At 39.0% G+C, this 17,323-nt stretch overlaps 1 protein-coding gene across 1 annotated transcript in view; it reads right to left on the reverse strand.

Annotated features, from left to right (window-relative positions):
- Positions 1 to 8,987: 8,987 nt before the first annotated feature.
- lrp8 (low density lipoprotein receptor-related protein 8, apolipoprotein e receptor) overlaps positions 8,988 to 17,323 on the reverse strand; it is a gene marked incomplete at its 3' end in the record, with an annotated part of 197,776 nt that continues 189,440 nt past the window's right edge. The window contains exons 17-19 of the mRNA XM_079841676.1: positions 13,843 to 13,917; positions 10,234 to 10,421; positions 8,988 to 9,026 (exon numbers count right to left, since the gene is read on the reverse strand). Coding sequence (XP_079697802.1) covers positions 8,988 to 9,026; positions 10,234 to 10,421; positions 13,843 to 13,917 — 302 coding nt within the window. The remainder of the gene's footprint in view (positions 9,027 to 10,233; positions 10,422 to 13,842; positions 13,918 to 17,323) is intronic.

Below are 17,323 nucleotides of genomic sequence, written 5' to 3' on the forward strand. Positions count from 1 at the left end.
ACTGCATAATGATGAGATGAAAAGACAAAATCAAATAAAGGAGTAGATGAAAATTCTGTCATCATTTAGAATACACTTCTGGTGAATAAAAAATATGAATAATTTACTGGTCACTCTTTATACAGTCATAAGGGATGGGAACAGGAGCTTTAAAGTTACATTAAAAAAACATGAAAATATGGGTCTTGTGAAACTGCAATACAGGTGAAATCTTGTGAAACTGCAATACAGGTGAAATCTTGTGAAACTGCACGAGAAACAGACCAAATTTGAAGTAATTGCTCATTGATAATCTTCTCCAGTGAGTTATTAATTTGAGAACACTGTTCAATGAGTCAGTACTATTCAGAACCGAATCGGTCAGAAATGTGAACAAATTCAGACCGGTTTTGCAAACCAGATCAACACTGAAAAGATTCTACTTAAAATTTTGCATCAGCATTTCCCTCGTGAACACACCAAGCAGGATGACTTTCATAGATGAAACGGAAGTAGCAACAGATCTTTCTTTATTTTGATAGAGATCTGAGTGTGATGGATTATTTATTTAAAATAAAAAAAAATAGAGCAACGACCGTACGACCGGAGCAGGAGCTTGGTCCGCATTGCCGGCAGTAAGTCAGACTTGTTCCCGGTGCATGTTGGACTCTGGCAGGGCTGCCCTTTGTCACCGGTTCTGTTCATAATTTTTATGGACCGAATTTCTAGGCGTAGCCAAAGGCCGGAGAGTGTCCGGTTTGGGGACCACACGATTTCGTCACTGCTTTTTGCGGATGATGTTGTCGTGCTGGCCTCCTCAGACCTTCAGCGTGCACTGGGACGGTTTGCAGCCGAGTGTGAAGCGGCTGGGATGAGAATCAGCACCTCCAAGTCCGAGGCCATGGTTCTAAGTCGGAAAAGGATGGCTTGCCCAATTCGGGTTAGTGGAGAGTTCCTGCCTCAACTGGAGGAGTTCAAGTATCTTGGGGTCTTGTTCACGAGTGAGGGAAGGATGGAACGGGAGATTGACAGACGGATCGGTGCAGCTTCTGCAATAATGCGGTCGATGTACCGGTCTGTCGAAGCTCTCGATTTACCGGCCGATCTTGTTCCTACTCTCACCTATGGTCATGAGCTGTGGGTCATGACCGAAGGACAAGATCCCGGATACAGCCGGCCGAAATGAGCTTTCTCTGCAGTGTCGCTGGGTGCTCCCTTAGAGATAGAGCCATTGCTCCTCCACATCGAGAGGAGCCAGCTGAGGTGGCTCGGGCATCTATTTCGAATGCCTCTTGGACGCCTTCCCAGGGAGGTGTTCCGGGCAGACCCTGGGTAAGACCTAGGACACGCTGGAGGGATTATGTCTCCCAGCTGGCCTGGAAACGCTTTGGGGTTCCCCCGGAAGAGCTGGAGGAAGTGGCTAGGGAGAGGGGTGTCTGGGTGTCTCTGCTTAGACTATTGCCCCCGCGACCCGGCCCCGGATAAACGGAAGATGATGGATGGATGGATAGTTAGAGCAAAGAGCAGGGCTTGGTTCTCTGCATTGGTTGTTGTCTGGGTACTCAAAGCGTTTTACATATAGAAGGAAGGAATCGCCTCAACCTCCACCACTTGGATGATGCGACAGCAGCCATATTGTGCCAGAACGCCCACCATACACCAGCTTATTGGTGGAGAGGAGACAGAGTGAGGAAGCCAATCAATATGGGGATTATTAGGAGGTCATGATGATGGACAGAGGCCAATGGGCAAGTTTGGCTAGGATGCCGGGGTTACACCCCTACTCTTTTTCCAAAGGACATCCTGGGATTTTTAATCAGCAGAGTCAGGACATGTCTCATCCGAAGAATGGTGCTTGTTACAGTATAGTGTCCCCATCGTTATACTGGGGCGTTTGGACCCACGTAGACCACAAGGTGAGCACCCCCTATACTGGCCTCACCAACACCTCTTCCAGCAGCTACCTAGTTTTCCCAGGAGGTCTCCCATCCAGGTACTGACCAGGCTCAACCCTTGGGCTACAGTGTGATATGGCAGCTGGTGATCTTGTGTTCTGCTCTTAGATCTTTAACATGTATTTTTAGACAAGGATACATTTTCATTCTATGCCAATTTCAGTCCAAATTAAGTCAAATTTAAAGCTTGAAAGCTTCTGTCCCCATTCATAGTACCTTTTCTCCTTTTGTGTTCGCAGAAGTAAATCATGCAGGTTTGGAATGACATAGGGGTAAGTTCATTTTCGGGTGCACTATCCCTTTAACAAAAAAGCAGGAAGGAGGGTACCAGGAACAGCAGCATATTGGGTTTTAATCCAAAACTCAACTACTCATTTCCCCATCCTAATCAGTATTACCTCCATGCCCTTTCTCCAGATCCTTGTTTATGTGCGAACAATGCACTCCCTGGTACAAGAACGAATTTTTAGCAGTAATTAAGTCTTAATAGCTTTTAGCGAATACTCTGTCCCCTCTTTCACCCAGACAGGCTCAGCTCCCTTTGCCTCAGTTGGACCGGCTGCATAATAATTGGATGTTCGCACAGTAGGAGGGAGTGCTAAATGTCATCCGCCGTGCTAAAATAAAGCTGGAAAAAGAGGAAATAACTGTACTTGTGAAAATATCCTTTTCATTTCTTGAGGGACAGCAACGATTAGGGATTGGGAAGAAATGCATATTTCATAGATAAGAATAACTAGATTCAATTCTCTTTGAGGACTGTTTTTGGAGTCCGCTACAATGGGCAAAGTATCCGAACCAAAGAGAATGATAAATAGGTTTGGCTAAGTAGTGATGAACCAGGGTACTCGCACAACTGTTGGGCCCCTATAGAACAAATCCGCTTGGATAGATGAGCTTCATTTCATTGCGCAAACCATTGTTAGCTGCCGCTAACTGCAACTGCTTAAAACCGCTTCATTCCTCAATATCATCAGGTCTTACACAACTGAATGCAACAGGGCCTGCCCACTTTTTCAGCAGCCTTGCTTTCCGAAAGTATTTTTGCCATTCATTTTTCCCATAGGGACTTTAAAAATTAAAGCCATGAGCCAAGCCAAACAGCTACGAGGTGAAACACATTATAAACTCTGATTTGAAACAAAAATACTTCAAAATTGGACAAAAAAGACAAAAGGTACAAGATTGTGCATTTAACCACTTTATTGAGGTAAAGAACTACAATCCCATGAAGCATTGTGAAAGATATAATTGAAATAAAATTGAGGGAGAAATAAAATATTGATTTAAAGTTGCTGATTATATAAATTATTGTCTATACAGTGAAACCAAAAATTATTCAGACGCCAGATATAATTTTTTACTAGTGGGTGCACTTCATTTACGTAAGTGAGGATAGCAAAATAAAGTAAACTGAGACATATTATACCCACATATTCTTCATACAGTGGACTACCAGTAAAATTGATAAAAATTTGGGACCAAAAATATTCAGACACTTTGACCAGACCATGTTTTGCTTCAGTGTTTCTTCTTTAATTGCTAATGCGACCTTTTACACAACAGACCGAACAAAATTAAGCATTGCTTGGTGGACCTAAATTGGTGTTATATAATTGTACTAAAATTTAACAGCTGACAGCTGATTGGTTGATTGTATTCATATTTTATTACCATTTTCTAAACTATAGCAAATAAACTGTGATTATGTGAGAATACATTTTGGTTTGACTGTACACACACACACACACACACACACACAGACACACACGAGCAAAATAAGAAAGAAAAAAAAGGCAAAATATAACAAGCTTTTTCAACCTCAATTCTCTGGTTGGTGGATATTTCTTTAAAGTCATGGGTAGTAGGCTAATGTAGTTTTCATCAGGAATTCTACTGTTAAAAATTATTTAAATAATGTGCATTGATTCATCGGATCTCACAGTCTCACAGATCTCACAGTAAAGTTACTGTTAAAAATACATTTCCCTACGGAGAAAATTAACAGGATATTTATTCCCAGAAACCAACCATTGCACACTATAGGGACATGTTCTGCTCTTAAAGGGATAGTTGACCAAATTACTTTATTCCGTGTAACATTCTTTCAAATATTTTTTTGGAAGAAGAAATAAAGTCATTCCGTTTTGGAACCGCATGAGGGCGAGTAAACGACTATTCTTTTAACATCATGGCAACTTTGCAAAAATCACATCTATCAAATGTGCCCGCTGTCGGGGGCAGCCATTGGGAGTTCAGGCAGTTTCCCCATTTTATTTAAGTCTCCCTGGAGGCTAATACTCACCGCAGACATTAGGAAAATCACAGTGTGACACCTGGCGGGGGGAGTTTCTCTTTCCATTACCAGGCACAGAGCCACCACCTCCTCTGGGGAGCCGGGCATAACTGCAATGTCGACATACTGACAAGAATCATGAGGAAAGGGCGAATTTATGCAGGGAACAAAAGATAACCAAGAACTCGAAATCATTTGATCAATACCACAAACAGCTGAGAGCTGTTTTAATTTAGCCAATTAAAAATGCTGAAGAATGACAAGGAGACAAAGAGCGACAAAAGATTTTTAACAATTTAATATATCAATATATAGATATTTATCAACAACTTGAATTTCATAGAAACGTGAGTGAGACCATTTTGGCATACAGTACAGATATTCCATGTAAGTATAGTTTTGCTAACGTTAAAACCCCCTCTCTATTCCCACCCCCTCCAACCCACTGACACAAACACGAGAAAAGCAAACAAAACGAGACATTATTGGAAAATATACATGAACAAAAACAAGGCACCAATAAATTAAACTAACCCTCTCTTTCACCACTGAGTGTAACCTATTAAATAGAATTACAATTTAATTTATCTATTAAATAAATGTACAAACACAAATTAAACACTATTTCTGCAATGTTTACGGTTAAAAAGCAAAACGAAAATTCAGACCAGGAGAAAGAAACAAAAAATGGAAACACTTTGGCAGATTATTAAGTTTTAGTTACAATCAAGTAGTAAAGAAATCCAGTGCTCTTGAGTACAAATAAATCCATATATGGTCTACACTCTTTTTCGTCCAGGAGACTAATATACACATCTTTTTACAAGAAATGTTTAAAACCTTATCAAAAGTTTCGCTGTATGAAAACATATTTACAAATCATGATTCGGACTCATTGGACTGCAACGGTCACCCTTCCCCCATCCTATGTAATCATTTACACAGTGCAGAAGGCTTCTTGAAAAAGTTTGTGCAACAAACAGCGTACAAAATGTCTCCAAACAGCTATGGAATGACCGGGACACACGTTTCCTCAAATGACAGTAATGACAGGCCCTCCTTCCCCCTCTCCTAATGTAACGCCGACAAACCTCGCAAAAAAAATGAACAGTTCTTCAAGTAATATACATCATGTCAACATGATCTCATAGGGGGAAACCAAAATAGAGGTCATTTTTTTCCACAGGTCACAAAGAGAACAGACGGGAATGTTACCATGTGTGTGTGTGTGTGTGTGTAGGACCCGATTCATCCATTTAGAGTCAGCGGTTCAGCTCTACAAGTCCACCAAACTAAAGAGCACTGTTCCAGGAGAGGTTCCAGTGTATTGTCCATTGGAAAAGAACGGTAGCCCTTTCGAAAGCAATGTCCTACTTGTTGGGCTGATGGGAATGACGGGTAGACAGTGATGAAGAGGAGTTACAGACATCATGGATGTTAGTCACAGTGGAGTGGGGTGAAGGAGCAGCGTGGCGAGTCCCTGCAGTGCTATAGGAAGGCAGGACTCGCCGTTACATATGCATAGAGTAAGAAAGATGGACAACGTTCACAAAGTACTGCTTGTTATCTACAAAGAGGCAGAAAATCCGAAGGGTCTAAAAGCCTGTTCTAGAACCTTCTGTGACCACGCCATGCATGTATTTTTCGAAAATGTGTCCCACGCTATTCTAAAATATAATACCCTAAGAGATCAGTTTGTAGAAACCTTGAAAGCCAGAGAGCTCAAATGTAACAAAGTTTCTCATAAAAAACATTTTTTGAGCTATCTCTAGAGCAGCACCTGATATCAACGATGGCGTTGGGGTCAGGAAAAAGAAACGTGCATGATGCCCCTTCAGAAAATAAGCCGATTAAAACAGTCTTAGCTTATTTGCTAGTCTTAAACGTTCTTCCAGTCTGGCCATGCTGGTTTTCAGTTGGTTTAGCTGGTCAGCAAGCTGGTCTCCCAGTCTGATCAACTGATAAGTGCCAAAAACCCTTCAAAAAACTATTTAGGCTGTTTTTACTGGTCTTAGTTGGTCTCCTGGCCTGGCCAAGCTGGTTGGTTTAACTGGCCAACAAGCTAGTCTCCCAGTCTGACATGTGCTCACAACCCATCTAAAACCAGTTTAGGCTGTTTTTCCTGGTCTATGTTGGTCCCCTAGCCTGGTGTCCAGTTAGTTCAGCTGGTCGACAAGCTCATCTTCCAGTCTAAACCAGGTGGTAAGTGTCTCTAAAACCAGCAAGCCAGCCAGAGATAATAAGACCAGCAAACTAGACTAGGCCGCTTTTTTGTTTTTTAGCAAGGTGCATCCGAAGAGACCAAATTGATAACGATCAAACAATAATTTATGACAGGAGAGTCACACGAAACAGTTTGTTTACCCTGTATTGCTAGTTTGAGATTTTCGAATCAAAAACTAAAAGGTTCCACATTTTCAGAACTGATATATTTGAAAGTAATCAAAAATGTTATCACTTCAATGAAAAGAAAATCTATAAAATCTATTAATTAGTTATACCATACTGTATCAAAATCCTTCTGTTTGATATGATTAAGGATGAATGAAGATTCATCAAATGAACTACAATATTGATATCAGGCCTCTTATCTCCAAATCATGTCTTTAATAAAGACATCTCAAGCCCATCTGGCAGTCCACCGTATTCAGAGAACGAACAAGAAACCGCAGTTCTTTAATCCTCACAGACAAAAGCCTGAGCAACGAAACTCCCACACTGTCTCTATTCCTAACGGAAAAACAACAGTGACTTAACGGAGGATTCTTTGAAATGTGGAGGGATGTTTTACAAGCGCCGCACATAAGATGCCTCATCACAGCAGAGAGGAGCAAAGGTGGCAGGAACAAAGAACCACTCCATATGCAAGACCACCCACATGTGGGCCAGAACCAAAAATACCCAACATACCCAGCAGTGAAGTCTCCAATTAAGGGCAACTCACATGACTAGTTCTTTAAAACTATCTGATCTAACGCCACACAGATGCATATTGTCAGGCCTTAATCCAGCCTAAGGTTTTTAGCTGGTTTAAATGGGTGTAGATGACACTCAGATGGCCTTGATGGTTTTTGTAAAACAGTGATTCTCAACGTTGGGACTGGGGGCCCACAAGGGGGAAAACTTCCAGCGGGGCCCCAATTTGAGTCTTAAAATGACTCAAATTTAGATATATTAAAGTTCTTAATTCAAATGCTAAAAATAAAGATGACATTAAACTGACATATTTTTTTTCAGTCTAAATTAGAGGGCCTTTGGACGAAGGGGGCCTTGGGGGAAAAAAAAGGTTAATAACCACTAGTCTAAATCCTTCAATCCCCTTTAAACAATTAAAATTGACTAGTCTAAACTAGAAACAGCAACAAAAAAAAAAAACTGCCTAGTTTGATGGTTTTTATCAACAGACATTCAGGTGGATTAAAACCTGTTCTTTCTAAACATCTGTCCAATCAGTCATTGTCCCTCTGACAGTGATACCAAAATAACCAATCGCTCATTCATCACATGGAGAGAGTTTGTACAGGAAGCCTATATTCAGGCACTCCTCATTTCCTGTGCCATGCACTGAACAGATGACTGTTCGGAGGAGCAAAGCTTTGATCTACGACTCTAATCTATCACTGCATTAAGCCACCCAATATGGCAGGCGGTGTCTTGTTGTCAGCATGCTAAATGCTAAAGAGTTTTACCCGAGGCATGACGAATGTAGGGGCGGAAAAGACACGCTGTGTTTGGGAGAAAGAGTGTGCGTGTGCGTGTCTGAGAGGGAGAGATCTAGACTGATATGAACAAACAGCATTTTAGCCATTATCAAACCCTGCCTACCGTATCTATTAATGTGTTTGTGATAAACCACACAGATTGTAGCAATAAATGATAATCTTTTAGAAAAAAACGATGTCCTGAGCTGAAGTTTTGGGGATATAAATGTGCCTGGGCAGGAAGATTTTAGTTGGTCTTAGAAACAAAAATGGAAGACCCAGTGCTGGTAAAATAAGTATGGAAATATATATCGCCTCTCAAAGTTCATCTCCAGATAGTGGTTGCAGATCTTTCAGAAGGGTCCAATCTGAATTTCGAGTGACCACGGAAGACGTGAAGGAATAGTAGTCATGGCATTGGAAGTATTAGGAGGACAGGACATTTTACTTGTGGTGTATTATTTGTTTGCGAGATTACGTGAATGCATAACAGCTGCATAGCGGAATTTGTGTATTTAATATGTTTGCAAATATGAATTTTCCTCATCCCATCTCCATCCCATTTCATATTTTACTTCTATGCATCTCCCACAAGGTGGATTGTCCACAATTCTCTCCAATGGGTTTTGCCATGTGGCGGCCACAGTTCAGCTCAAACAATAATAAAACTATTTCTAATTGATTAAAATTTACAGCACGAGCGCAGCGGGAGAGCCACGGAGTGTTAGCGACTACTGACATGATGAGCTATGAGGTTAGTCATCATTAAACAGCATTGCCTACTACTACTGACAAAGAGCAGGAATGATGCTAGTAGTTTAATTGTAGATCTAGTGATTATTGCCTGACTGAGGGTTTATGGGCTGAAAAAGACACTATGAGAAGACAAACCCAGTTTGTAGCTCTCGGCTGTGGAGAGCAAGTGCTCTTGTGTCCTTTTGGCTCTTTGCACCTCGCTGCGTTGTCTCGTGCTTTCTCCTCGATGGAAGGAGAGATGGAGGACTAAAGGGCGCATGGATTCAGGGATGAAGAGGAGAGCAAGGGCGAGAATCGCCCTCAGGGGAATCCGTCATCGTCAGGACTGAGCGCCACGCGCTGCAGAGAGCAGATAAAAAACAGTTACACGTTTTGAGAGAAAGAGGGAAAGAAATAAATACATAGAAAACAATGAGAAGACCCATGGAGCAGAAGAAACATCCGATATGCAGATCCCCCACGCACACTGTGAAGAGTGTGACGTGTGGGGCGCGGGAGAGAATCCTGTTATGCCACTGGGGCGGCCCGCCCCTTTGCCGCCGCACGACTGATGTCTTTATCTCTGCTTGTGCTTGACATGCCGACTGTAGCACAGGAAGCTCAAAATCACACTATTATAATCCCTCCATCTGACTAACTGTTTACTATTTCAGCCCAGGCTGACAATTACGTGAATATATGAATACATCACTTCATAACCCAAATAAGTATCCAGCAAAACACCTAAATAAATAAATAAATTATAAAATATTGAAAGATTGTCCAGTCATTTAAGGTGCTCAATGCTCATCCCAAAACAATTATACTGAATTAATAAAAAACAACAACTATGGGATAATGGGAGAGCACAATTTCAAAGCTTTCGAACATGGAAAGCATTTAAAGCTTTACACACACAAACACAACATGAAAAAAACGAATACTATGGCTGCATCCGAAATCACATACTTCCCTACTATACAACAAGTCGAAAAACTGTATGTGAAAAAAGTATTATGCCTCGAAATTGCAGTATTCATAAAACAGTAGCGAAAAGTTCCTAGATGACCTAATACTTTCTTAGAGATTCTGTGCATCAATAGGCCATGGGAGAGGATTTGTGAATGGCAGTGAAGCGAAGCAAGGTCACATAATAATGACAACATGTTGAATGTAGTATGTCCAGATTAAATTCATATTACACACATTCATATAATACAGAAGGTATTTTTTAACGGTCATGAAGAAACTACTACTAAAAAAAGTAGAGTAGAGTGCCTACTTGGAGAGTATGTGATTTAGAACGCAGCCTACACCAATTAATCAAACTTACATTTGAATGAAAATGTGTGGTGAATTATGAGTATAAATATTAGCGAGGAAAGAGGCAGCATAATGCCCTCTCTTAGGGATTTTTGTCTTGTTGTTTTTATCACTATTGCCTTCCTCCCTTTCTTCACTTTGCGCTGGACAGCATAGGTGCCCCTGAGTACCAATGAGCTGCCGGGTCTGGGATACCGCCCCCCAGTGGCAGTGCTAGGTATGGCTGTCTGGCACTGCCACTCACTGGTGGGTAGACGTGGCCGATCTGCTCGCTGCGGCCGATGTGGATTTCGTCGTCATCGTCCTCCGTGGTCTTGCGGTAAACAGGGTTATCGAAGTTCATGCTCTTGGTATTCCGCCTCCTCCAGTTGCGCCACACCAGGTAGCCTCCGGTACACATCAGGCCGATGACCACTGTGGCAAGGATAGGAACTGCATGCGTTTAACACACAGCCAACACATATGGCGGGGGCGTTAACACAGCCAAGGGACACAGAGCAGCGCATAATGACACACACACACATATATACAAGCTCACACAATCGAACCTTAAGGCGCATCATGGCAGACCAGGTTCAAATGGATTTATTAAATAAACAAATATTTTGAGAATGAATTTATGTATCAAACCAAAGATTCCTCAGATGATAACACTAGTGCACCAACTACACTATGTTTAGAAGAGCATATTTCTATCCTGCTCATAATATACATCCGCAATATGCATATTGTGTGAATTATGCGAATTTTCTCTAAACAAGACAATCTAACATCTAATTAATAAAATGCTAAATCATTGTATTTATTATTATTATTTGGGCAAAATAGGGCACGAAAGAAATAGTTGTGTGCTTCATCTCAGAAAGTCAAGCTGAATTTATTCATTATCGATGGGGTTTGCAGTTTTTGTAACCCTGTTACCAAAATCTAGGACATTTAAATTTAGTATTAATATAAACTAAATTCAATTAAATTTGTTTTTATTTTATTTTCGATAATTGAATTAAACATGCAATGCAATGAGGTTATGTGGCAATAATTAAGTATGCATACGGTTTCACATACTGTACAGTTAAAAAAAAATAGTAAGCAATATGTGGTATCAATAAGGTGACAAAATACATTTATAATGTTACAAAAGCTTTCTATTCCAGTACATTTTGTTATTTTGAATGTCCTATTCATCACAGGTTCCTTAAAAAAACGTATCATAATTTCCACAAAATTATTGGCCCAGTTTCACCGACAGGGTTTACAGTAGATTAAGCCAGTATCTTAGTTCAATTAGGACATTTAAGTTGCTTTTATGAACGCGACTTACAAAAAAACATTACTGCTGTGCATCTTGAGACAAAACAATGGCACTGACATATTTTAAGATGTGTCGGTGCAAATTGCTTTCAGTTAAAACATCTTAAACATGCATTTAGGTCTGGGACTAGTTTGAGCCTCGTCTGTGAAACTGGGGGATTAAGTAGCACAGCTGTTTTATAAACTTAATAATAAAATCAGCATATTAGAATGATTTCTGAAAGAACATGTGACACTGAAGACTGGAGTAATGATACTGAAAATTCAGCTATGCCATCACAGGAATACATTACATTTTAAAATATATTAGAATAGACATTTGTTTTGTATTAATATTTACAATATTGTAGCCTAGGTCAGTCTAAGATACTTCAAAAAGTTCAATTAAAAAAAAAAACCCATTTAATATCAACCACAAACTTTTTAATGGTAGTATGCATAATTTAAGAACAGTCTGATCATATCACTACTAAAATAAGTACTTTAAAAGCTACTTTAAAAATAGCAGATATGTATATTTGAACTAGGGCTGCCAAAGACATACCTTTCCCACTCACTCACACACACGCACACGCACATGCACACAGTGGCTTAGTGGAATATGTGAAGGTGTTGCTCACATGCTGCTCAGTGAGAAAGCAGAGGTCTAAGGGGACCAGGAGAAATCGATTCGGACTGGGTGTATGTGCACACACGCCTACATGCGAATCGTTTTGGGGGAGCGCATTGCTATTCAGGGTGAATTGATAACCGTGTGTGGCTTTACTGCAGTGGCTGGCTAACCCTTCCCTAATTTAAAAGATCAGCCGTGGCTGCTCTGGTCCCCTGGAAGTTCTCCCTAATTGTTCTTTTGTCTGGGGGCCCGCAGAGACCTCCTCATGATGTGTTTTCCTCCATCACTCAGGTTCTATTGTCTGGCTATAAACACCTGGATTGCATTCTGTCTATGAATTAAATAGATTTTATTATCAAACTACAAGAAAGCATTTAGAAAGACGTTACAATTTTATGATAAGAGGGGTGGACGTAGAGGGACCGTAATTACACCGAGCTAGTAAAATGTTTTTTAGAGGAAAGGTATTTTGTGTCTTTCAGTTGAACATGAGCACAGACAAGGTCATTTCAATCCCACTAAGCCACTCGCCACACACAGCTCAGACAATCAATGAAGCCCATCAGGTCCTTTTGACAGAGACTTTGAGATATACTGTACTTTATATATACATATACTGTTTTGTTCGTTCAAACAGTCAAAAGGATGATGTATAGAAACTGAGAGAATGATCACACAATCAAAATGCATGAGTGACACTTCTCTTTGTAGGAGCAAAAATAACCATTTATAAAGCACTAATTTCATAAAGAGCACAATATTTCTTAAAATGTTGCAAGTTGCTGTCATTTATGAAATAAACCCATTCATTTTAAATACAATTTAAGCTAAATCGACAGAATTTCTGGATGGAATAATGTACAGTAAGGCTCTTCCAAAAAGTCTATGGGGTATATATACGGACCTCAACCCCATCAAGCACATTTGGGGGGAGTTCTACAATAGACAGATCTATTGTACATTCAAAGGAAAGCCTTTGGCTTCAGTTTTTGGAGGCAAAAAAGGTCAATATTTTCAGATCTGTCAGGTGTTCTAATAATTTGGGCCACTACTGTATTTCAAATAATAATCAATAATATATTAACATTATGAAAGCTATAACTTAAAGTTTAATTCACTTTTCTTGCATAAAATGGACCTCATTACTAAAAATTATTATTATTAAATATTCAGGAGGATAATTTTTAGGAAAGTTGAAAGAAAGATTATTTATTTATTTAAATATTTGAAATGACACTAAGTGACAATTTTTTTTACTTCATCAAACATTTTAAAATGTTAAAAAAAGCTATTAAACTATTTTAAATCAGTGCCACAGACTTCATAATATCTATTCCACTGTCATTCAATTCAATCAATAAAAAGCAATTCAAATTCATGCAAATAATTAATATCTAAATGTCTAAACTTGCTAAGAGTAGTTTCAAGAGCAACAATGTGTCTTCCACATGGTTTACCATGCCAGAATAAGAATTGACAGATTAGAACGACCACTTTGTTGTAATGTGACCATGAAAAAGATTTTACTAGTTTATTCTAAGTAATCTCTTAGAATAAATATTTATTATTAAGATAAGAGTTTTGTTTTATTGATCATGTGCTTGCAAAGTGAAGAAAATGGTGTTGTCACACTGCTATAACATGATGTAACTTTAAGAGCTACACTGTACACATTTTTCTTTGTTTTAACAAACTCAAATAAGTATAAATAATTTTCCAGAGTAATTGGCATGCTGTCGATAGCATTTAAATTGTATTTAATCTGGAATATTAAGATAAATGTTTATAAATGGCTAGTTAAGACCACCATAAGTGTCTCTAAAGCAAGTAGTGCACATAAAGCTGAAGGGCAAAAGCTGTTCATCTACTTGGTGAACAAGGCTGAATTCAAAATGCAGGATAAAATGCTTGGTTAACTTTAAAACTCACCTATTGGAATGACAATACCCAGAACCGCAACAGTTATATTGCTACCAAGGAGGAAGTGGTCATTTTCACTGCCAGCTGTAATAGAGAGAGAAAGAAGAGAGAAAGATGAAGAAAGACGGGCGACAATAGTCAATAAAGAGAAACACTCATAACAGATCTTGTCATCTGCAGTGTCTGCATTGTATTGTCCACATTTATTGAGACTGAGTAAATGATGACTATTCCTTCAAAGCATCAAAATAAATACTGACTCCGGTACAGTATTTTGTCATCACCGGTTTCGTTTAGATGAATCTTCTGCAGTGTCCATTTACCTTGATATCTTGCCCAAGGCCTTATATTGCTATTCATATACCACTTATCTTTACGCGGTTTCAACCAAATAAATCCCACCTCAATCTCACTATTAGCACATGCTCCTCCATTAGCTACAGCATAATTAGTGTCTGATAATGGAGACTGAGCCGAGAGATTAAGAGGACTAGATGGTTCATCACTGGCATACAGATACAGACAACACAGCCTAAGGGGAAAAAAAAGGGTACAAAACAAAAGAAATGCAGTATATACAGTAATGATTGCAAATAAAGGGAAAGGTAATGAAGAAAACATGGTCAGTAATGGGATCCTCTTAAAACCACAGTAAGCATGTTATTTATGTGATACCAATGGCATCTGGGTTTCTATGGCAACACTTCATTTGAATCATCTGCTTCTGTTTCTACATAGCTCCTTTTTGGATTTTTTTGTTTCCATTAAAAAAGGATTGTATATCCCTTCATACTAAACAATTGATCAAATCCACAAAAGCATTATTCAGAGCCATATGTCTTTGAAAAGATGAGGAAGCGTCTCCAAACCCACAGACAAGCTCATCCATGTGGAAATGCTTTTAGTATAAGTAATTCACCTGTAACAGCTGATCCTGACAAACTCCATTATGAGCAGTGAATACTGCTAACACACTTCATAATTTTACGACCCATGGTTTGATGATCATTTTGCACAATATGTGATCTATTTCACAAATCTATGACAGGTGCATTCAGCTGGTGTGCTAGCCACTTAAATTACTGTTTGCAGCTACATTCACAACTGTTCAAAAGTTTGGGATTGGTAAGATGTTTAAAAATGTTTTTAAAATCTCTCAAGCTCACCAAAGCCGCATTTATTTGAACAAAAATACAATAAAAACTGTATTATTGTGAAATATTATTATTACAATTTAAAGTAACGGTTTTCTATTTTAATATATTTTGAAATGTAATATATTTATATGATGGTGATCAGTGTCACATGATACGTCGGAATAAAAAAAAAAAAAATACTGATTTGGTGCTCAGGAAACATTATTTGGTGCTGGTCTGAAAACGAGGTGTATTCAGGTGCACTGTTGGCGTGTTGCTATTTTGAGGCAACTGAAAAAGACTGCGCCATTGACAAAAAAACCTGGTCTAAAGTCAATAGCACAGTATTTTTTTGTTATTTAAAGGGTGCATTTGTAATATGCGCATATATGCAGGTGCACAACGCGCGTACACTCTGCTTATTACACACACATGGATGCACAGCAGCACGCAAACATTTTTAAACATTAAAAATAAAAAGATTCCTCTCTGGAGAAGCGTTCAGTCATTCCGCTCGCAAATTCCTCCATGTAAATAGCAAATCCGGCATGGTGCAAGCGCAACTGGCTTTTAAAGGGAATGGGAGATGAGAGACTTGGTTTATTGCACGCTGAGCCTAGAACACACCCATGACTCATTACGAGACTAGGCACAACCCTTTTGGACCACCGCAGACCATTTTTTCCCGTCGTTAAACTAACAAAAGTGTATTCAGACACGCCCTAAGTGCACCTGCGCTTCAGACCATGCGCTCAGATCGCTAAAATAGGGCTCTTTGTCTCTAATAGCAAGCAGCCATAAAAGGCAGAAAGGGTGCTGGCATAATTCATCACTATCCTCAGTGCAGCAATTTACAGGTTTTATCTAATGGATAGTTTCACCACTTCTGCTGTGTAATATGCTGGTAGTCATAAAATATTCAAGAACCTAAATTTATGGTCACCATCAAGAATGGCCACTTCTGCGCTTTGATTGTGGGCTGGGGGTGAAAAGGCTACTAAAATGGTTGTTTTTCTATATTTCTTGGCTTGACAGACAACAAACTTGTGAAGGATTTTCATGGATGTAGATCCTATTACTGAAGTCACTAATGCCTTTTTCCTGCTGCTTCCAGGTGGCCGTGTACCTGAGCGTCCCCACACATAGCCCAGTGGCTGTGGGGGGTAAGAGTGAAACACTGACTGTGGAGAGGAACAAGGCTGAGGGCAATGTTCATCAGTCAGGGCTGGCTGCTCCTCTCTCTTCACTGGCTGCTCTAATTCAGCACAGACACACACTGGGACCCTGCTGCCACATCTATCACCCTCAAGTTGCCCAGCGATGCCCGGCAAGCAAATTTCACCACACATTAACTTTCACAGACTCTGAGGATTACTGTACAAGTACTGTATGAGAGCATTTATATAAGCTTCATGCCTTCAGCTGAATATCAGCAGTGCTGAAGTTCAGTACAATAACACATGTTCATGTGATATTGGTTTTATACAACAGTCCTAAGAATATTTACATAAGGGTCAATGACATATATACTACCGTTTCAAAAGTTTGGGGTCGGTAAGATTTTTAAAATATTTTTAAAGTCTCTTATGCTCACCAAGGCAGCATTTATTTGATCGAAAATACAGTAAAAACTGTAATATTCTGAAATATTATTACAACTTAAAATAACTGTTTTCTATTTTAATATACTTCAAACTAATTTATTACTGCAATGCCAAAGCTACATTTTCAGTATTCTTTAGTTTCACATGATCCTTATATTTATATATTTTTCTCAGGATGCTTTAATGAATAGAAAGATCAACACAACCTTTGAAAGCTTTGTATCACACAGAAATATTTAAAAATAAAACTCTGACCCCAAACTTTTGAATAATAGTGCAAGGTGTCTCTACTCTTTGTATACATGTTGGTTTCATATGGTTTTGAAAAAAACATTCATACAATTTTTAAGATAAAAATGTCACATGGTGTACATCCATTAAGTATAAGTAACATTTTCCTTGAACCTCAAATACATTTGCACATATTAATCATTAATGTTTTTCAAGGTAAAATTATTTTTAATGATAAATTCATAAAATTCGTTACATTTAGGGAGCTCAATCACATGACATTTTACAATCTGGAATAACCTAACCTTGTTTTAAGAAGATCAAATTACCTGATATTTTGATGCATATGACCCTGACACACAGTCATTATGCTTTGCAGGGGTCCTCTCTATGATATAATTTCCCATTTTATCCATAAAAATGAGAAGCATGCTCATCATTGTAGAGGTGTACTCAAGTCATTTGTATTCATTTGGAATTTTGAATAAAATAATAGATACAGACAAAAAGAGAATCATG

The sequence above is a fragment of the Gobio gobio genome (assembly GCF_949357685.1).
Source record: "Gobio gobio genome assembly, chromosome: 17".
NCBI classification, from domain to species: Eukaryota; Metazoa; Chordata; class Actinopteri; order Cypriniformes; family Gobionidae; genus Gobio; species Gobio gobio.